General features: G+C 41.2%; 1 protein-coding gene across 1 annotated transcript in view; it reads right to left on the reverse strand.

Annotated features, from left to right (window-relative positions):
* Positions 1 to 23176, reverse strand: part of IRSp53 (Insulin receptor substrate 53 kDa) — a 100445-nt gene that overhangs the window by 65594 nt on the left and 11675 nt on the right. The window contains exon 2 of the mRNA XM_080273456.1: positions 7066 to 7141. Coding sequence (XP_080129582.1) covers positions 7066 to 7141 — 76 coding nt within the window. The remainder of the gene's footprint in view (positions 1 to 7065; positions 7142 to 23176) is intronic.

Consider the following 23176-nt stretch of genomic DNA (forward strand, 5'->3'; position numbering starts at 1 on the left):
TAAAGGTTGTGTTGTTAACCTAGATATCGCAAAATATTTCTTCACACGCAAAATGTGTGTGTGTGTGTGTGTGTGTGTGTGTGTGTGTGTGTGTGTGTGTGTGTGTGTGTGTGTGTGTGTGTGTGTGTGTGTGTGTGTGTGTGTGTTCTTTCACCTCAACTTGGCCCAGATATTCGTCCTTTTACAGCTTACCACTTAGCTCAATGACAATATGAGACTATGTTACGGCTCTACATCTTTTCCACTGCATTTCTGCGAGTCTCTCATCATATCCCAGTGTTAAATCATTTCTACAATTCAGCACTGAAGATGGTGAGATGGCAATTTTAGGCCAAGTCAGAGTAACAGGTGTACAGCAGGAGTAATGCAAAAACACATGCCATCTTACTGAAAGCGTAGAAGAAAGCGAGGCAGAGAAATATTTCGGCTCCGTGTGTTTGCTTTCTCTAGGTTTCTCCTTCGTTTAGCTGTCCCCCCCCAACACACACACACTCTCTTTCTCTGCTTTCTCATGTTTCTCTCTTGTTTAGCTTATTCTTCATGTCACTCTCAATTTACCTGTCTCCCTCCCTATCTACCCATCTCTCTCTCTCCACACACACACACACACACACACACATACAAACACACACACACACACACACACACACACACACACACACACACACACATACACACACACATATATATATATATATATATATATATGCTGTACAATATTTTTTTCTCTCCACCTTGTCCTCCTTTCCTCCGCCTAAACTCTCTCTCCCCCCCTTTTCTCCCCCGCTAGAGAAAGCGAAGAAGTAAATGTATTAACCTAGGAGGAGGAGGGGCTGGAATGCTAGTCAGGCCCTCAATTGAGTTTGGGTTGTGAAGGCATTTTCTGTGGGTACCACCACTACTACTACTACTACTACTACTACCACCTAGAAGGAGGAGGAGGAGAAAGAGTAAACTAGCAACAATAAAATTCAACATCATCGTCATCACGCCACCATCACCACCACCGCCACTATCCTCACCACTATTTTCATCATCATCATAATCACCTCACTGTTAATATGAAGTGGGCTAGATCCAGGCAAAAGAATAAGAAAACACAAACATAGTAAATCATCAATAATGCAACCAATATATTTACCATGATCATCCCTTATTATTCACACAATTCATCGATCTTAGTTTAGTGTAGATATTCGCCCTTCTGCAGTATATTTCCAGCAGCTCAATGGCAGAATACTACAATGCTACGACTCTACACCCTCTTCATGATCTATCTTCGCGACTGGCTACCATCATATCCTATACTATTTTTAAATCTACCATGGCCTAAAATTGCCGTCCCTCCATCTTGAATACTGGGTATAACAGTTCAACACTAAAATATTGATGCTAGTCACGAATAAGTGCTATGAAAAGAATGTAGAACCGTGGCACAGTATTGTTCTGCAACCGAGCTATGCGAAATAAGCTGTAAATGGACGAAAATCTGGGCCAAGGTAAAGTGGAAGGATTATAATGCTAATCTCTTTACAGCTCAGCATTCGAGACTGAGAGATTGCAATTTTAGGCCTAGTTACAGCGAATAGAGTATTGCTGATTTTCTGCACAAAGGAAACAACCTCTTCTAGTAAAAAGGTGAGAAACAACTTTCCTTAAACCCTTGCACAAAATCACACTTTTTAATTTTTTTATTATCACTAGCCACTACCAAACGTACTTATCTATAAAAAGAGCCTCTCCTAGCGAACACATTCGAATCGTAAGCTCTGTATAATCTGCAGAAAATTATCTGAAAAATAACAAAAAACGATGGCAATGAAAGAAATTTCAGAAACAGGATAGAAATAAAGAGAGAAATGAAAACGGCAAAGAGATGGAAGCAACAACACGTAAGGGACGAAAAGCAAGCGTGAAACATAGGATAACACATAACAAAATCTAAACTGAGGGAAGAAAGCGATCACACGCCACAGTTATTTCGGACGTCATCTTTTTATTTCCTAATCATTATACACTTGTTTTACTCTATATTAATTTTGTACTTTAAGATATTAATACCGTATGTCTTTATTTGGATTCGTCATTCGTGGAAGGTAGGAGCGCCCACCACTGATTCTCTTTACGTAGTGCCATCACCAGGTGACTCCAAACTAAGTGACAAGTCAGATGGTTTCCTGTAACCCAAGAAACGATTTACTAAGCTGGTTGGTAACCATAAAATTAACAGCTGGAAGCCAAATGGTCTAGTGGGTTAAAGAGCTCCAGACTGATCGATCAAGGAAAAGACCGCTCAATGACCAGTGTTCACTCTCGCCATTCTGATTGGACCGAATGCCCGAGCCCCCGGCAATTTCATACTTAATGAGGAACAAAGGACTGGATGATGAATGGATTTAGTTATACATTATGAACAAATTTATTAACTGGCTGTACATCAAGCTACAATCTTCTTTAACATTTATCAATTTGTATATATAGTTTGTGGACTAGGGTTTGGTATTTTCTTTTAACTATTATCTACCAGTTTAAATAACCTCATGTTTTCTAGTAAAAGTTAATCAAAATGCAAAAAATAAAGTCCAATTAGGTGGAAACTGTAAAGTACTGACAACTTTTCACTTCTTTATTTGTATTTTTTAACGCAGAGATGAAAGTGGACAACCATGTTTATCCTCAGGCATTAACCGTCTCTCTCTCTCTCTCTCTCTCTCTCTCTCTCTCTCTCACACACACACACACACACACACATTATCCTTTGTCTCCTTTCATATTATCATCCTTAGGCTGATTCCAACTTCTCTCTTTCATTACCTCCCTCCCCTCTCTCTTACACACACACACACACACACACACACACATTTTCCTTATTCTCCTTTCATCTTATCTTCTTCAGGCATATTCCAACTTCTCTCTTTTTCTTCCTTACCCGTTTCATCTTGCTCCCCCTCCCCTCTCCTCCCCCCTTTCTCTCTCTCTCTCTCTCTCTCTATCTCTCTTACACACACACACACACACACACACATTTTCCTTATTCTCCTTTCATCTTATCTTCTTCAGGTAAATTCCAACTTCTCTCTTTTTCTTCCTTACCCGTTTCATCTTGCTCCCCCTCCCCTCTCCCCTCCTCTCCCCTCCCCCCTTTCTCTCTCTCTCTCTCTCTCTCTCACACACACACACACACACACACACACACACACACATTTTCCTTATTCTCCTTTCATCTTATCTTCTTCAGGTAAATTGCAACTTCTCTCTTTTTCTTCCTTACCCGTTTCATCTTGCTCCGCCTCCCCTCTCCCCTCCCCTCCCCCCTTTCTCTCTCTCTCTCTCTCTCTCTCTCTCTCACACACACACACACACACACACACAGGATCTTGTGATCAGTCATATCTAGTCAAATCACTCAAGTTTATTCCTTTTCCTCTCGCTCCAATTCCCCCCCACCCCTCTCTCTCTCTCTCTCTCTCTCTCTCTCTGCTCATCCCTCCAGCAGTGAAAGTGCGACGTCAGACAGATTCCTGAACCAACGGGGAAAGGGGGACTAGGAGAGGAAACTCTCTCTCTCTCTCTCTCTCTAATTCATATACAATAAAGTTAATTATCAAAGATAAAGCTGACACCACCAAGATAGTCCCAATTAAAAAAAATCCACACTCAAATTCGAAAAAAATCCATAAATTGAAAAACAAATGAGAGAGAGAGAGAGAGAGAGAGAGAGAACCAGAAACGTAGGAGGGAAAAAAATTAAAATACCGCATACAGAACTGGCAAACTCAACTCGTATCAATCCGACAATTTTCTCAGACCTATTCATCCATTCATCTACTCCTGCGTCCGAGCATTCAGTCGTTCATCTATCCATTCCCCTGGTCATCTATCTAGGTATCTGTCTATCTATCTATCTGTTCATCAATCTATATATATATGGTTTATTCTTCAGCCTCAGAACCATGTATTCATCAATTTATTCCTCATCCATCCAGCCAACCATCCATCTACTGCATATCACACTGTCTCTCCATCCATCCTTGACACCATCTATTCATCTATCTGCAATCTATCCAACGTTTTCCTCTCCACAGTCTATCTATCCACCCATTGGTACATCCTTATATTCATTCATCCCATGGTCTATCTGTCTATCTATCCATCAATCCATTCAATCTATCCTTTCTACCATCCATCAACCCATTCCTGACACCATCATATTTCCACCTATTCATATATCTGTCCATCTATCCATTGAGTTTACCTATCCATCCATTCATCACACAGTTTGTCTACTCATCAATTCATCCACCCAACAGTCCAATCATCCCTCTCTTTGTCTCTCCATCCATCCATCCATCTTGTAACCTGTCGTTCTCCTCAACATAGCTCCACAACATAACCTTGAAGTAGGAGTGACGTAAGGTAAACATTACATAACCTTGCACCTCCATCCATCCATCCTGTTTCTTCTTCCTTCCATTCATCCAGACATCTGTCATTCAGTGTCTAGCCATCCATCCTTCCATCCAGTGTCTCTTCTTCCTTCCATTCACCGGTACATCTGTCTTTACGTTCATCCATTCAAAACCTTCATTATTCAACCATCTATCCTTTCATCCATCTATCTATCTTTTGATCCACCCCATCTAGCACTGTATTCATCATCAAATAGCAACGCCCCCTTTAATATCAGTCGTTCATCCAACCACACATACATCTGTTTATGTTTCTATCTATTTATTTCTCAATTACCCCATCCACCCATCAGTTTATCTATCTATCTCTCCATTCACCCATCTACCTTTCCATCATTCGATTCAGCGCCCCTTTACTTAACCAACCGGCATCTATCCACCCATGCAATCATCCCTCCCCCCTTTCTCTCTCTCTCTCTCTCTCTCTCTCTCTCTCTCTCTCTCTCCTGCCCATCCTTGCCTCTCCCCTATTCACTGTGACCCTGACTAAACAAAGAGGTAAGCATACACACACACACAAACACACACACACACACACACACACACACACACACACACACACACACACACACACACACACACACACACACAACTTTACCTACCAGTACACGGCATTACACCAGAGTACATAACAGTACTTAGCATTACAGGGAATTGCACATACCTTACAACCATTCAACCTTCCTTCCATTCATTAACCTATCCACTTCAGTCTATTCATCCTTCCATTCACCCAGTTTCCTATCTATCCATTCATCAAACTACAATATATGCTCCGTCCCTCCCTCCATCCAACAATATGCTTCATTTACCCATCCATCCATCCACCTATTGCTTCAACTGATTGCTCCATCCACCTATCCATTCCTTAAACCATATATTTAATACATCCATATATCAATCAATAAACCAAACACTCCTTTCATCCATAAATCCGTCAGACCATCTTTTCATCCTTCCATCGATTTCTCCATCAGACAATTCAACCATCCATCCATCTATCCATACTTCAATAAATCGAGCCATACATTTCATCCATCCATCCATCCATCCATCCGTTCAACTAATGTACTCTTGCATCTCTTTTTCCCCTATGGCCTCCACCCTCCCATTCAATCATTATTCCATCCATCCAACCGAGACAAACGGAAACGAGTGGCCATATCTCTCTCTCTCTCTCTCTCTCAATCTTTTCCTTGGTTTATCCTTCCCTCACTCCAGCCCGTATTTAACTATCATCTTACCCATCTTTTGTCTATCCATCGATTTATGTATCTATCTCATTTTTCCATTCTTTCACCCTCCTTCCTTCCTGCCTTTCATCCACTATCATACACACACCCCAGTCTGTCTGTTCGTCCATCTATCCACCTAAATATTCAGTAATCCCTCTATCTTCTCCATCCATTCATCTATTCATCCATCCAGTCAACGATAAATAAACTCAGCTACCCAATAATCAAACCCCAAATCCATCAACTAGCTCATCCATCCAACCATCCACCCACGCATTCGTCCATTCATCCACTCATGCATCCATTTATCTAGCTACGCATTCAGTCATTGAACTACTCATCCACTCACCTATTCAGCAGCAGTTCGTCCCTTTATTTATCAATCTGCCCATCCATTCACCCACTCATCTAACCAACCATCGACATACCTCCATCCATCCATTCATTCACTTAGCCATCCAACCACTACACATGAATCATTCGTTAATTTTATCACGCTGTCCATCTGTCTATCCATCCATCCACACATCTACTCGCTTATACTAACCCATCCCTCCGTCTACCCACTCATCATCGAACCATCAATCCATCCACCCATTAATCCATCAATCAGTCTGTTCATCCACTCATCCGACTATCCATCCATCAACCCACCAATCCAAATGCCTACCCATACCCACTCATCCATCCATCTACCCAAACATCCATCAAATCACCCACCTATCCAACCATCCACCCATTAACCCAACTATCTTTCCACCATCCACTCACCTCATCAGCCATCAGTCCATCCCATTACCCATCCACTCATTCATCCTTCTAATCATCCATCCCCCAACTTCCTCATCCACACAATCATCCACCCGTCCACTCAACACAAATTCATTCCTATACTTATCATCAGTTTTTGTCTGTCAACTATCCATCCATCTACTTATCCACCTATTAATCCAATCACTCACCACATCAACCAATTCATCCATCCATCCACCTATCCATGCCATCTCTCCATCATCCCTAAACAGTGTGAGGCTCAAGGCTGTCTCCTAAATGGCTCTGGAGATTTTCTTAACACCTCTTCCTCTGCGATTTATTCTGCACATTAAACGTCAGTATCTTCGTCTCTGTAACTGATGCATACTATATCGATATTAAAACCATAAATGTAATAAACAGGCGATATATTTGCACATTAAAGCTCGTTATTTTCTTTTATGTGAGTAATGCAAACAGAATCGATATTAAAATGCTATAAATAATAAACAAGATAATGTCATGGTGTAAGAGGCAAAATAAATCGCTACGGAAGAAGTGCTAAGAAGCCTCCCACGCCAATAACAAAAAGACGTGGACCATCTTACCGTGTAGCGCCTTGAGGTATGCCTTGCCCGCCGTGATGAGGCTGCGTGCGGCTGGGTTGAACTTCTCCAGCAGGTTCTGTGGGGGAGATCAGGTCGGCTCAGGTCAGCAAGAGACGAGGAATACTAAAAAGAAGAACTGCATAATTATCAAAAATAATAATTGCATCCATGTGTGCAATCAAAAGTTAAAATGCGAAGAAGGGGTATGAAATATAGCATAAGAATCTGGTACCGTGTCCAATCAACACGATAACATTCACACATATTTCCCCCAAAACATATATAAATATTCCCCCATTTTTCCTCTATCTTCTTAGAACAAAACATATTTTGGAATCCAACAAACACTAAGAATATCCTAGAAACATTGGTTCAACGCTTTGGCTGGGCCAGAAGTTTTTAAATTTAAAGGTGACCTTTATTCTGTATTTCTTCTAAAGTGAACCACGCCAACCAAAGGACGTAACTTTAATTAAACTTGATTCTTTCTACATCCTGGCAATATAACTCAGGTCCGAAGGGTCTTTTCTAACTTTGTGGGTTATATACAGTCATCACTAATTCCTGCACTCCTGGCACGCCCTCCTCAGCTGAAGGACAGCTTATATAGAACATAACTAATACGCAAATACTTCTTACATAAAATAAATGAACTGACAATGTACCAACTGTTTTAACCCTAGGACAGGATGTTACTTAAAAAAAAAAAAAGTGTGGCGGTAGTAAGAATACACTGCTGCTATACCTCGTCTCCAGAGGTTACTACAGGCATCATTTAACCCTCAGACCGGAGTAACAGAACACATTGTATGAAAAACGTACATTTTTTGAAGCATGAAAAACCCTCAGACCAGTGATGAGTCCTAGCACCTATTTAGTAGAGACGGTCAGCATTAGTGTCGCCTATGCAATGAAGTACGGCAAGGTGTTCGCTCCAATATGCTGCAAGAAGGAGGAATGCTAAGGGCCCCAGGGAGAGGAGTTTGCAGTCTGTTTCCAAAATCGTATACATAAAAAATGGTGGAGCTGGATGAGAACACACACTCACACACACACACACACACACAGAAACTTAGGCGAGTTTAGAAAGCCGTGTGGGCAGTGTTGGTGGCGGGCAGCTGGTGTAGTGTAACCTATAGTTGTTTTGTTTTCATCTGACAGAACTGGGCCACTGCCAGAACCTGAATACTAAATTGTAGTGGCATGAATCTTGAACCTTCATTATGAAGTAGGCATGAGTCACTTTGGTTACTACAGTAGTCAATCAAGTATAACTCCCAACCAAATCAACTCTTCAATCAAATCAACCCTCCAACCAAATCAACCCTCCAATCAAATCAACCCTCCAACCATATCAACCCTCCAACCAAATCAACCCTCCAATCATATCAACCCTTCAATCAAATCAACCCTTCAATCAAATCAACCCTTCAATCAAATCAACCTTGCAATCAAATCAATCCTTCAATCAAATCAACCCTCCAACCAAATGAACCCTCCAACCAAAGCAACCCTCCAATCATATCAACCCTTCAAGCAAATCAACTTTGCAATCAAATCAATCCTTCGATCAAATCAATCCTCTAATCAAATCAACCCTCCAACCAAATCAACCCTTCAGTCAATCAACGCTCTAATATTACTACACCTGTCAAACAACTGAGTAAACGCACTAATGTATAGACACGGACAAAAGTTTGTTTACGTTTTCACTGCTTACTTCAAACTTAAGGCACGTCCATCGCTTTTCTTCCTAACGCATAGCATCAGAGAGAATCATCTGTGGGCAAAGACTAAAGGCACATTCATCCATAGGCAAAGATATATTCACAGCCTCTGTCGCCTGTTGACAAAGAAACATACAGTGCCTCCCTTAGTTGCTAGAAGAGGAAGGTGAGAAGCAGAGGAGGTGAAATAGTAGGAACACTTTTGTCCCTGACTGTACAGTGGGAGAGTATTCTTCCTGTTGTGTTACTGTTCTTTGTACTACTCATCAAACTGAAGTAGTCTTCTTGTACTTTGAGGTACTGTACTAATCTTTGACAGAAGAGGAACTGATTTACAGATGTAGGGAGGTTTTTGTACTACTGTCCTTGCGGCAATATTTTCCGAATTGTACTGGTCTCTTACATTATCCTGCAAACTGTACTACAAACCTAAGGGAGGACAGGAAAGGAGAGTTCAGGGTCTTCCATATATCCTGTACCTCAAACAAAAACAAATCATGGTTAAGAAAGGGGAATCATTGTAGACTTATACAACTCTTTTAGCTGGAAGCTCATGGAAATAAAAAGTGCAGAATCTCACCCTGTCTTTAGTACTTCCAGCAAAAAAACAAAGTTGCGACACGACACCGATCGTAAATAATGTAAGAGAATTCCACACCTGGTTTACGTCTTCTCCTGTACCGTGTATCTGAATGAGGTCAGTTGCGGGACCGGATCTCTCAAATGAGGGAAGGAAACTGCCGTAACTGGCATACTGAGATAAGAATGGAAATGAAGTGACTATTGAAGACTGTGCATGTGAAAGTGCTGTACTATCATGTTCGAATCTACCACAAGGTCAGTGAGTTGGGAGACAATAGGTCCTCTCCTGCATATGTCAACGCCCTTGCTTATCAGCTTTAGATCAACGTACAGTGAGGTGTGACTAAACAATTCTTAGTGGAAAGGTTCGGTCCTGCAGTAGCGGTAGTGGACGTGGTGGTAGTAACTTTCATCCACCCCCTTCCCCCGTCTATCAACACACACACACACACACACACACACACACACAAACACACACACACACACACACACACACACACACACACACACACACACACATTCACTTCATATGTAAGCTGTTGTAAGGGAAACGCTCATGTTTTGAGTTTGTGAGCGTTAACATCTAGTTTGGGAATATACACCATGATGCAGATAAGCAAGTCATAAGCCTAAAGTCGCTTAGGCTTTATGTTGGAAGGGTTTGGCTACTACTGCTGAAGGAGTGACAATACCACCCACATGGTAACTAAACGATGGCTTCCGCCGCTGTTTTCCCAGAAACTCTTCCCCCCTCATAGACGTGAGCCTCGCACTCCATCTTTAACATTATATACATAAACTGGGGTAATTGTTGCAGTCCCGCTGGCATTCGTCGCAGGTTGCCCTGACACTCTCCCTTCTCATGCATATCTTCCTCCCACTCTCATCCATTGGTTACTGTCTACCATCTACGCCGTAACTAGATTTCCCAGTTTGCCTTCGCCTCTACATGTATCCACCCATCCTCATCATGTCTTTGGCCTGGTCCGATTTGCTCTCCTTCATTTTTTCACAATTTTCCATGCATCACATTCGACAGAGTAATCAGCAATTTTCAAATTAAAGCTGCTAGAAATGACTTATGGTTAAGTACCGCTTAAAGGAACTTGCAATGTAGAGATATTGGAAAAGTTAAGCTTAGGGATGCAGCACCAACGTTTGAGATATTGGAAAAGTTAAGCTTTGGGATGCAGTACCAACGTTCTGGAAGGGGGATACTGTGGCGCATAAGCATCTGAGTGTACAAACGAGTTTTGAAAATATATAGTAGCTCACAATGTAAACAATAATTATTACGCAAGAACAGTATACCACCAGTAAATGCGTAATTATTTTTAACTGTGAAAGACGAATACCGTATCAGCGATCATACTACTTAAATTATCCTCAACTCAACTAATCATGACCATTCAGAGCTATTTTCCCGTTTCTCCCTTCCCCCCATCCCCCTCGTGATACTACACCTAATCTAATTACCAGTTCCTCTACATCACTACATACTGATACTAGGAAAGGATTAGTAGCAAGCTGATTTTGGGAGACGGATGAGTGATGAGTGACGTTAGACGATTAAAGAAATTCAGAGAAGAGGAACAGCAATCATCGTTGCCGAATATGTTAGGAGTGGAAGGGCAAGACAGGGAAGGATAAGCTGTTCTGGCTGATACCGTACTTTCCACTAGTCGGACTAACGTTTTCATTTATTACATGCAGCGGAACTGCCTGGCTATAACGGTGCCGCCGCGTGAAGGCGTCCTTCTCCAGCACAACCAGAACTGTACACGTATATAACAAAGAACTTTCACATTAGCAGACAGTAAAGTAAAAAACTGCTTGGACAAATATCATGGCTAACGAATAATGGAATAAATAAATAAACAATCCGACAGCTGTTTTACCTCCCATCCATATCAATGACGATACACCAACAGCACAACATCGTTAAGAACATACTATTTCTCTTCCCCTACAAATTAAGATACCTGTAGTTGTTATTTTCCATTCATCTATTCCTACTAAAAATTCCAAGAGGAACCTCCTTGATTTGCTATTCTAATCTCAGACTCTTAGAATAGATACCTCTTATCAGTATCATTCAGTATTTGGTCCAGTGCAAAACCAGACCTTCCTCTCGGAGGGAATGTGTTATTAAGTACGAATCAGGAATGGGCCAGCGTAGTGAGAATGGATCATGTGAATTATACTATTGGTAATGCGTGTGTTAGAGTCAGTGACTGTCGTCGGTAAGAACCGGGAAAGTACAGCAACTACCCGAACGCAACTGAAATGTCCATCACCACCTTAGATTTCGATATATGCCGTTTTCTCGTCCGTTTAAAAGGTTCACTAACACCCCAGTCTTACCAGTCTATTTCTGGATATGGCAAATTAGTACTCTCTTGTCCTACAGTAGTGTATATACAAAGTATATCCATGTAAACGCACTAACATACAAGGAAATATCAACGTCCATATTGCAACATGAGGTGCCAGAAACTTTCAAAGCCCATGAGAATCAGGCTCAGGGGCCCGAATTCTCGTCGGTTAAAGAGCTCAGACACTTCTTCCAACTTCCTTACCAGTTTATTCCTGTATCAGGTACGTTAATATATTCCTGTCAGTTGTGTATGCAAAATATGGCCATATTAGAAAGAGAAAAGTACCGTACAACAGAATTATTTGGTGCAGTAACAGCTGCAACCCCAATCACTTCTGAATGTGAAACTTCAGGCTAAAACTGTCCTCTAGTGCAGACCACTATCCTCTTTCTGAAGGGATAAGGAGAGAGTTAAGGGAAGTTTGTATAACTAGGCATCTCCATTGCCCAGTTATATCTGTGCCACCACATTAAGGCATCCACCTTCAACACCAAAATTTAGATGCATTATGTAAAAAGTGAATGTATTTGAAAGCCTCCTAAGCCGACGAGGGTATTGGTCAAGACGCATGCAGAACGTGAGGTTGTCGCGGTACACTGTTGTGTGTGTGCTTTCCTTTCACCCCCTTCTTTCCACCACTACCCCCTCACCCTCCCTCCATCACCTATCTCAACACTACGATTGTGCGTGTGTGTGTGTGTGTGTGTGTGTGTGTGTGTGTGTGTGTGTGTGTGTGTGTGTGTGTGTGTGTGTGTGTGTGTGTGTGTGTGTGTGTAATCATGGGCAGTAGGATGATGGGAAAAGTTATACAAGGAAGGTAGCCTACAGGTAATCTACAGTAGGTGTAGGCTGTCCTTTAGTGCTCCACTCCTTTCCCTACCCCTCTCTTCCCCTTCGTCTCCACTCCCTCTCCTCTTCCCCTTCGTCTGCTTTCCTCTGTACTCCTCTCCTTTCCCCACCCCCTCTTCCTCCTACCCTCTCACTCAAACTCCTTTCCTCTGCACTCCCCTATCCTCCCCCCTTCCCCCTTCCTAACCCCCTTACCCCCACATCGTGTCAACTTGCGCAACACACGCCTCGTTTGTCGCCACTCGTGCTCAACGCCAACCACCCTCCTCATCAGTCAACGCAACACCAAACCAGCCGTTCTAATTGACACTAACTACCCGTCACACAAAGACCACGCAATTCGGTGCAGAGTCAAGGGATCAATGGGGCAATCTGAGGCAACCGTCCATTTTGTGAGATTTGTACAATACGTGATTATTACTTTTATGCTCTTGCACTGCGATGACATTTGCTTTTTTTCTCTCAATTTCTTTCTTTTTGTTTCTTGCAACTTTCAATCATGTGGGATTTATATATTTTTTACTTCTCAGAATTTTTTCAGCGTGGTGACGTCCTTGGTATTTCTTTCTTTACCTATGGGCGGCTTTGAGATACTTTTATTGTTTCTTCAGTATACGAAGTCGCTTTATTTTAGTGTATTCCTGTTACCTTCTGACGAATTACTGCTTCATTTATACAGTACCTGATTTTTACTTTTTTTATTTCTTTAAGTACGATGACGTCTTATTTTAGTTCACTGCTGCTATCTAGTCATGATTTTATTCAGGTAAAAAGAGATCTCTCGAACTGAAGGCGTAAATGAAAGTTGTCTCTAATCCCTTCAGTCCGAAAAGCCTCCCATAAGCTGAATGAAATCGTCTGGAGTTAATAAGAATAAAACCAAAAAGACGTCATCCACGTGAGTGAATTGGCGGTATCTCAATATCAGGTTGGTATAATTACGTAATGCACTTACGATACAATCAACACTGCCTGAAGCTACGAGTATGACTTGCATTGTAATTCGGCCACTGAACGTCTGAGAAAAGTCCTTGGTGCCACAAAGACTATGATGCCATTTTAACAGCAACAACAACAACAACAACAATAAAATAGTAGCAACAACAGCTCTAATACTACTACTACTACTACTACTACTACTACTAATTTAAATGACGGTACGCATATAATTTTTTTTTCTTTTTAGTTAGTTATCTTCCAGGGAGGGCCCAAAACCCTCCCCCAACCCACTTGCTGACACGTATGGGTTAGTTTTAAGGTTAACACCCAGCATATTAAATGACTTCCTGGCTTACAGGAAATCATTTGGTCTGTCACTCAATGCAGAGTCATCATGCAGTAGAGTTGCACTACACTGAGTGAGTGGATGATAAGCGCTATGCTATGAAAGTTATTATTGCATCTAGTGATTCCAGTTACATGACATCTAAAACTTTATGAAAACGCCTGTCATTCTCTCCACCGGTTATTATGCATATATTTTTTAGACCCTTTCACTCATGCTGTCTTCCTCGTGAGTGATGGATGTCTGTCAAACAATGGCAGCATAATCCAGAACAGGTCGTATGAATGAACAATAGCAGTAGGTAACAAGACCCAAGGTGATGGGAACAAGGTGCTCAATCGTATCTTGCAACCATCGGTCGACTCTGATTCAAGATGGACCTCTCTGAATGAAGTGATATAAAGTAGCCTCCTTATATATATGTACATACTGTATATACAGCACATAGTAGATACACATATACCGTATATAATATTTATACACACAAATTACTCCTAAAGCCCTAGTCCTTCTTCCACTAAAACAAACATACAAACATAATACTGTACATAAGTACATACACAAAACCATACATACTGTATATACATAGCCATTCTTGCTTCCCCTTCTTACACACACACACACACACACACACACACACACACTAACCCTCTCCCCCCTCTCTCTCAGCAGCTAACCACTTCCTCATTACCCCCAAATCAACACGTGACATTAAATCCAAGGGAGCCCAAATAAGCTATATTAAAGCAGCTCATTTTCTTTTAACCACTTTCACTTGCCTCATAAGACCAAAATAACTTCAAATACAAACAAATAAAAGTGATACAATTAACAAGCAAACTTAGAGAAAAATTCTTATAATAAGATTTTGTTTCCCCCTCATCCCCCATCTCTCTCTCTGCATATATATATATATATATATATATATATATATATATATATATATATATATATATATAATCATTATTAGCCATAGCAAATCTACTACTGAACAAAGACCTCCCAATCTTCACGATTCCTTGACTGTGTGTGTGTGTGTGTGTGTGTGTGTGTGTGTGTGTGTGTGTGTGTGTGTGTGTGTGTGTGTGTGTGTGTGTGTGTGTGTGTGTGTGTGTGTGTGTGTGTGTGTTTATCTCTTAAATAACGCGCATACAAAATCTTTACCAACTCTACTTCCCGGGACAGAAATCACTGTCAAAGAGAAAGTAAAATCACACGCATTTAATAACTGTGATGACATAATTAGTATATATAATTCCGCGTATCACGTTAACAATCACCTGTCATTTCCCGCGTCAGTCACCCAATGTACTCTGCTGATTTCAAAGGCAGGTTTTCTCGTGGGCTTGGGAATTTCATTATATTGCACTTCGAAACTCAGTACCAATTTACCTCCCCATAAGACACGTTAATATTTTATGATTCTTCCGTATATAATTATTTGTTGTTGATGAGAGAAGAGACAAGGGAATATTCTACAGTCTCCCTGCCATTCCCATAAATATCAGTCTGAGTTGCAATAGGGAGAAGAGTGAATCTGGCCAAGCACTGGAGCTCACCACTGAGGAAGAGTAAGCCATTGTATACCATGCTGACCTTTGACTGAGATGAGCGTGAGATGGTTGTAATTCTTAACTTCACCCTTCAACCAGTGGGTGCATTTTTCGTTTTCTCAGGCATTCACCAGACTATATTATTCAAAACATGAAGGACTATTCTAGCAGCGAAGGGGTTAGTGAAGGCTGAATCTAACCCCTCCAGTTCAATAAATTTTTCAGGCTTATTAAAATCGCCTGAAAGTAGGAAAATTATCCTGCACGGTACGTCAACGGAGCGGAGGGGTTAGGCAATTCCTTCTATGGTCTCTCCAAAAATTAATAAAACTAGTTTTATTATATGTGTAAGTAAAACTGTTAACCACACCGATAAGATGGTCCCAGACAATCATTGAAAAGGTTCAGGAATTCGGTACGATAACTTAAATTTACAAATTAATAACAGTCAAGGAAAAAAAAAAAAAAGAGATGCCAAATAATGGAATGACATTTTTTTTACCTCGGAGTTTCAAAAGAGACGTTACAGTAATAAGAAGGGTTTTCTTTACGCTGCAGCAAATTCTCTGACGGTAGCAACAATAATAATAATAATAATAAAAAAATGGCATTACCGAATAGATCACTGGAGACATCTTATAATGCCTCCACTACAAGAGGGTTGCTGGAGAGGGAGGTCTTCACGAGGTAGCACCGATATTACCGTGTGGTGGAGCTGCCCGGCTACACGAACGTTCCTCAACCCTCTCCCTATCCCCCGAATGAGGAAGGGCGGACTACTGCAGGAAAACTTCGATCTACAGGTCACCGGGTTTACGTTCAGTGGAGCCTGGGATGATTAGAGGAGCCTGGGATGATAACAACAACAACTATACTACTACTACTACTACTATTGGACGTGTGGGATGTGTATGTGTATACTATTACTACTCGTACTGCTACTATTACTACTGCTACTATTGTGTGTGTGTGTGTGTGTGTGTGTGTGTGTGTGTGTGTGTGTGTGTGTACTAATACTACTACTACAAGCGGTCTCCCTCAAACTGCATAAAATCAGCCAACAACAGCAAAGAATGCATTACACATCATGCCTGCCAGCCCATCATTTCTACTCGGCTCCCACAATTGGCGTGTCGTGGTGTGATGCAGAGGGGGTGATGTAACCAAATATATGCTGTGAACTGGAGTGTGAGGTGGGATTGTGACAGGCCAAGTGCGGTTTAGTAGTGGTGATTTTTACTGGTATGAAAGCAGGAATTAAAAGGTTATTAAATGAAAAGATAACAGTACAGATAGAAATATATATATGTTCCGTGCCTACGTACAACAACAACAACAACAATAATAATAATAATAATAATAAACAATAACAATAATCACAGTTCTTTCTATCTCCAAACGATTTTACTCACATTAGCACAGATTCTTCAAACTAAAAGGGTTAGGCTAGATAGCGTATACCTAGCTTTTTTAATCCCTTCAACAGCATAAGACATCCGCTCTAAGCTGATGAAAGTTATCCGGCAGTAACAAGCTCAAGAAAAGAAAAAAAAACTTCCCCGAATTGAGGTGAAAAAAAAAGTGAGGAAAGTAAGCATCAAATACGCGTGCACTCTTCACGGTCCTAAATTTCTTGGGCAGTTAGCGTGAGAGACAATGACACAACAACAACACTGCCTAGGTGATTATTACCTTCATCTACGCTTACTCTCACTCCATGCTTTCTCTGTGCGCGGGGAGAGAGAGAGAGAGAGAGAGAGAGAGAGAGAGAAATAACAAGGTGTCACATTCTCCCTTTCCCCCGCCACACCAACATCCCAGTGAGTGACAGAACATATTATGATGAAGCCACTTATCACACACACTGACATAATGCACTGGGAATGGAACCAAAAAAACATACATGAAAACAAGGACAAAATACACAGGGAGACAGATATGCAGACAGAATATACCGTATCATACACAGCCACATATCACACTCCAACATAACGTGATGGGAGAGGGTAAGAAACGGAAAAATAGTGTGAATATAATTACTATCAGAGAAACAAATAGTACACACACACACACACACACACACACACACACACACACACACACACTTAGAGAGAGAGAGAGAGAGAGAGAGAGAGAGAGAGAGAGAGAGAGAAAGAGAGAGAGAGAATCATAAAAAATGAAAAATACTCTGGAAAAACAAAATTGTAATACAAACAAAAAATAAAAATGGATAAAGAAAACTGGGAATGCAGAAAAAGTATTAACGTTAAATCACAGCCACAAATATAAGAGGTAATGAGCATAAAATAGAAACAAAACAGAAATTACTGAACAAGGCAACACAGAAAACTATAAAAACAAAGACATGAATGATGAACATGAAATAATGATAAAAAAAAGGACTTTAAAAGTTACAAAAAGAGAATGAAGGACATATAAAAATCAAAAATATAAAGAAACTGTGAGAAAATACGAATACCGTACCGAGGCACAGACAGACAAACAGAATAGGGTGGGAACAGATACGAAGGGAGAGAATGGAAAACGACAGGGTTATGAGGGGGGGAAATTGGACCGACTGGGAATTGAATGAGAGAGAGAGAGAGAGAGAGGAGGGAGGAAGGGAGAGCGAGAATGACTAGGAAGGAATAGTATGGAGGTGAGCTCTGCACAACAGAAACAGATGTCACTCAAAACTCCCCCTCCTCTCTCTCTCTCTCTCTCTCTCTCTCTCTCTCTCCAAACTTTTACCTTCAGCAGTTCGTATCCTGAACGTATGGACTTGAGAAAATATGAAGCTTTCTCCCACGGGATGGGTAAAAGGCACGTCATATAGGTGTTAGACTCTCTCTTTCTTTCTCTCTCTCATCCCTCTCCCTCTCCTTTTGCTCCGTACATCCTCTCTTTCCCTCCCTATCTACCCCTTTCTTTCATTCTCTTTTATACAATTTCCCCCCCCCCTCTCTCTCTCCCATCGATCCATATCTGTCTGGGTCCCTGTCAACACTCAGAACTACATGAGGGTGGATTTACGGATCGGAGAGAGAGAGAGAGAGAGAGAAAGAGAGAGAGAGAGAGAGAGAGAGAGAGAGAGAGAGAGAGAGAATGTGTTTATTATATAGTAATTATGATTCGATTCAACTCCTTTATTTCACCGACATCTTTATTTAATCATTATATCTCTTGTTTCCACCAGACGATTTCTTTCAGCGATGGAGACCTCTCGATCTGAAAGGGTTAACTACACTGCTTTATTTTGCTTTTTACCCCCCATCTGACAAAGGCAGAGGAGGGTGATGTTCTCACTGGGATCAACAGGCGTCCGTTCGTAGAGTTGGCCGGCAGGGTGGCTGGCCGTGCGTAGAGATTTCGTTTCCTGGCCAGAATCCAGAAAGTAATCACTATAGAGTCACGAAATTTCACATAGTTACGTGTCTTATAGTGAACTGGTGCCTTTTGATAGGTAGAATGCCGCGTCTTAAATCGTTTTTTGAAGATAATGAAGAAGTAAAAAAAAAATAATAATCTGTGTTCAGTGCGACCTACAAAAGGAATCTGTGTTCAACGCAACCTACAAAAGGAATCTGATGGGCCAGGTTATGTGTCCTCAAAGGGTTCTCGTTACGCCCACCTTTAAAAGAAGAGATGCGAGGCGGGGGGAGGCGGCTGAGGGCCGTTATGCGCTTGGTTAGATGTGCAGGGAGGTGGGTGTGCTTGGTCAGATGGAGGGTTGCAACAGCGTAGCGTTGCCAAAGTTTTTATTACACTATCCCAAGCCCAATTTAAAAATACTACAAATTCCTTTGAACTGATTTTTCTTTCATGAATTCCCATGTCCTTGCATTCCTCCGTACCTCTGAATCAGTCTCTGACAATGTAATGCTTCCATAATTCACTCTCAGGTAAAAAATAAATAAATAAATAAATACACAAATAAATACGCAAATAATATGCTAAAAAATGAGCAATACACAAATCAAATGCATGACCCTGACTGCATTATATATACTTGTTATACCAATCGTGCACGAGAGGTTTGTGCCATTCATAACCACTCTCATTGACTTCTTATGAATTTCCCTGAACTTTTCTCTATTCCCTTGAACTCTTTTGGACTCCATTTCACTTCCCCGCTAAACTCTGGCATCCTCCTGAACTCCTTTGTACTCCTCCACACTCCTTTCCATTCCTGTTAACTGTTCCCCTACACTTTTGCGCTTCCCTAAACTTCTTTGTGCTCCCTTGAATTCCTTTGCACTCCGCGAAACCCTCTGAACTAGCCTGAAATCTTTTATGTGCCCTTGAATTCCTTTGTACTCCCCCGAACTCCTCTGAACTCCCTTGAACTCCTTTATACTCCCTTGAACTCCTTTGTACTCCCCGAACTCCTTTGAACTCACTTGAACGCCTATGTACCCCCTTGAATTCCCTTGTACTCCCCGAACTCCTCTCAACCCCCTTGAACTCCTATGTACTCCCCTGAACTCCTTTGTACTTCCTTGAACTCCCTTGTACTCCTCCCCCGAACTACTCTGAACTCCTTTGTACTCCCGTGCGACCTCTTCGTGTCCAGCAGTACCCTCTTATCATACCATCTGTCTCACATACCCAGCACATGTCTCTCTCTAACTGTACAATGCCCCACCCCCCTCCCTCTCTCCCCCTCTCTGTGTGCGTGTGTGTGGAGGGGGAGGGGGAAGGGGTATACATGGAAGTGGATAAATCTCTCTCTCTCTCTCTCTCTCTCTCCTACTCACATGGACTGGACTACGTTGGAAGTGCGACAAAGCTCCCCCCCCCCTTCTTTCTCTCTCTCTCTCTCGTCGCTAACAAATGAACCCAAGTTAACAGCGTCATAACCCACAATTATTTTTAATTCCCATAAATTCTGAAACCGATGGAAAAATGGCTCCGCAGATTAAATTACCTCTATTAATTTCTCGCTATTAAAAAAAAAAGGAGAATGAAAAAGGAAAAAGAAAAAATATATTTTAAAAAATTCTCTTTTTTGGAAATGTAGAAGAATTAGGCTGAATTTACCCCTTTCAACCCGAAGATATATGATCTGTTTTTGCAACCGTAACGTCAGACGATTTTTATTTATTTTCATTCTCTCTCTCTCACTCTGTCTCTCTCTCTAAGTGTCGAACTCTCGGGCTGAATTAACCCCTTGCAACCCCAAAATATCTTATATGTTCTATTTTTGCAACCGTAACGTCAGACGATTTCTCTCTCTCTCTCTCTCTCATTCAATAAAATCGTCTTGAAGCAACAAAGGTACACAAAAAGAACACGTTTCCGGCTTCAAGGATGTCAGAGAATCTCTTGCAATGAATAAATCGATGAAGGCTACGACTGTATTCTCGTAGACCAGTTCCCTAGCACCTCTTTCTTAGCTACTTATTCTGCCCATTACACTCTACCGTTTTCTTGTACGTTATTTATACCTTCGTAACACTGAAAAAAGATGTCATCAATAACATACAACAGTTTATTACCACGTCAGTTCCAAAAGTCTCTCCAAATCTGAATAACATCGACGTGAGGTAGCAAGGAGAATATTTACAAACATCATTATGGTGAAATGACTGACTCTCATACTGAAGACAACTCGGTGTTTTATTCTAACAGCTTTTGGCTGTGAGGGAGAATTATACGAACCTGAGTATGTTAAGAGTATCACCGTTAACTCTCTCATGATCAAGACAACTCCATTCGCCAGGTTATTCCATTCAACTTAAGAGTAAATTACATGAGACTGATAGTGTTATTACGACTAACAATAACTCTCTCAAGGACAATTCCATTATTTATTTTCAGTCAAAGCCACAATGTTTAATCCAGTTGCTATAATCTATCTACATCTACTTGGCCTAAATCTGCAACCTCTCCATCTTGAATCACGAGCAGTAGGAAGAAATTAATACCACAATAAGGTGTTCGCCAAGAAAGTGTTATTCAAAGGGAACAGAGTCATAGTATTGTCTTATTCTGCCACTGAGCTAAGGGAAATGGCTGCAAGGGGACGAAAATCTGGGCCAAGTTACGGCAAAAGGAGCATAGCGAGTCACAGGAGCCTGGAGGAACCGACAAAAGTAAAAGTAAGTTAAAAATAGAGGGACTAACTTTGAAGAACAAGCGAAAGGAAACTGGAATATTACGATCCTGGTTATAATATCATAGAATTTTTTAACATTTTCGGTGATGGTCATTTGTTCACATGAAGAAAGTGGTGTGGGTGAGAGGAACAGAAGGTTGGTAAGAGAGTTGGTTGATTGACTGGTTGACTGGCTGAAGGAAGGTAGGTAGCCTAGGCTGGCCTGCTGGTTGGTTGATTAGCAGGTGGATTATTACAAGGGTACGTAGGTAGGCAGGCAGCCAGGCAGCTGGGTAGGTGGATGCTTACACCAGAATGAGGTAGGCAAACTGGTAGGTAGGCACGGTAGGTAGGTAGATATGTAGGAAAATAAAGCATGGTAGGGTACCGTACGGTAAGGTAAGGTGAGGTAAGGCAGGGAAGGGAAAGGAAGGGAAGAGAAGGTGAAATGAGATGAGATTTCACTCATCATAGAATTTCGAACTGGAGTGGCTGAATCTTGCATTAGCTAAATAATCCTTTCGTTCCTGGAGATCCTTCCCAAAGTCGAATTTAGCTGTCAGCCGCCAACACGAAAAAAAAAAAAAAAAAAGACATCCTCGAGCTGAAGCGGTTAAACAGACAAATCCTCAACAAGGCAAAGAGACAACAATAGGTGGTAGTGAAAATGTTAGCGGTGTTGTCATTAACCCTCCGAAAGCCATGCCAAGGCCGAAGTCTTTGCTGGGGCTTCTTTTGTCATCATCTTAACTCTCACGTCATCATTCACAACTTCAGCAACAACTGTTCTGTTAGTCTTCACTTCCTTTACTCTTTCGCTATGGTAGGCCTTACTCTTCTTTGGTTTTCCTCCACTCTTCTCTAATGCTTTATCAGTCTCTCTCTCTCTCTCTCTCTCTCTCCAGCACTTTCTCCTATTTATCAACTCCTGTTTCACTCTTCTTGGTTTATCTTAACAATATTCACTAAGTTTACTTTCTTCTCTGTGGTAGCTTTTTCAGTTACGTCCTGTTTTTGTCTCTTTATCAACCCAACTTTGCTTGTTTTGTTTTTTTTCCTTAGTTGTTTCTTCATTTCAACAGCTCTTCTTTCCGCATTCTTACGGTATATACTTCTCTTCCTTTTTTGTTTGTCTTATTGCCCTTTATAATTACTTCTGCTACTCCTCTTTTATATTTTCTTTGCTCATTCTCCCGTCTTGCTCTTTCTTTACCAATCTTACGGTACCGGGTATGTATTTTCCCTTCTCTGTGTCATCTTTACTCTTACACCCTTCCTCTCCTCTGTCATATCGTCACTGCTTACTATTACTTACTCTTCCCCGCCTGTTAATTTTTCAGTAAATTCTTTTCCTTCCATTATCAGCTTACCGTATCTTTGCTTATTCCTGCTCCTGTGCGTCATCTTACCTCTCTCACTTTTCTTCTCTATCAACACTTTTTTTAGTCAGTTTCACCCTCTATCAGTTTTGTTTAGTCTTGGTTAACTTCTCCTAATAACCATTACCCTTCTTATGCACACCTTGTAGGATTATTTTTCCCTATTCTTCCTTCATTTATAAACTCTTCTTTGTTTGTTCTCCCTTATTCATCGCATTTTACTTATTTACTTGTCATCCTTTCATTACATTATATAACTTC

Source organism: Coenobita brevimanus, chromosome 1 (genome assembly GCF_032717465.1).
Source record: "Coenobita brevimanus isolate Jiangsu-jjx chromosome 1, ASM3271746v2, whole genome shotgun sequence".
Taxonomy (NCBI): Eukaryota; Metazoa; Arthropoda; class Malacostraca; order Decapoda; family Coenobitidae; genus Coenobita; species Coenobita brevimanus.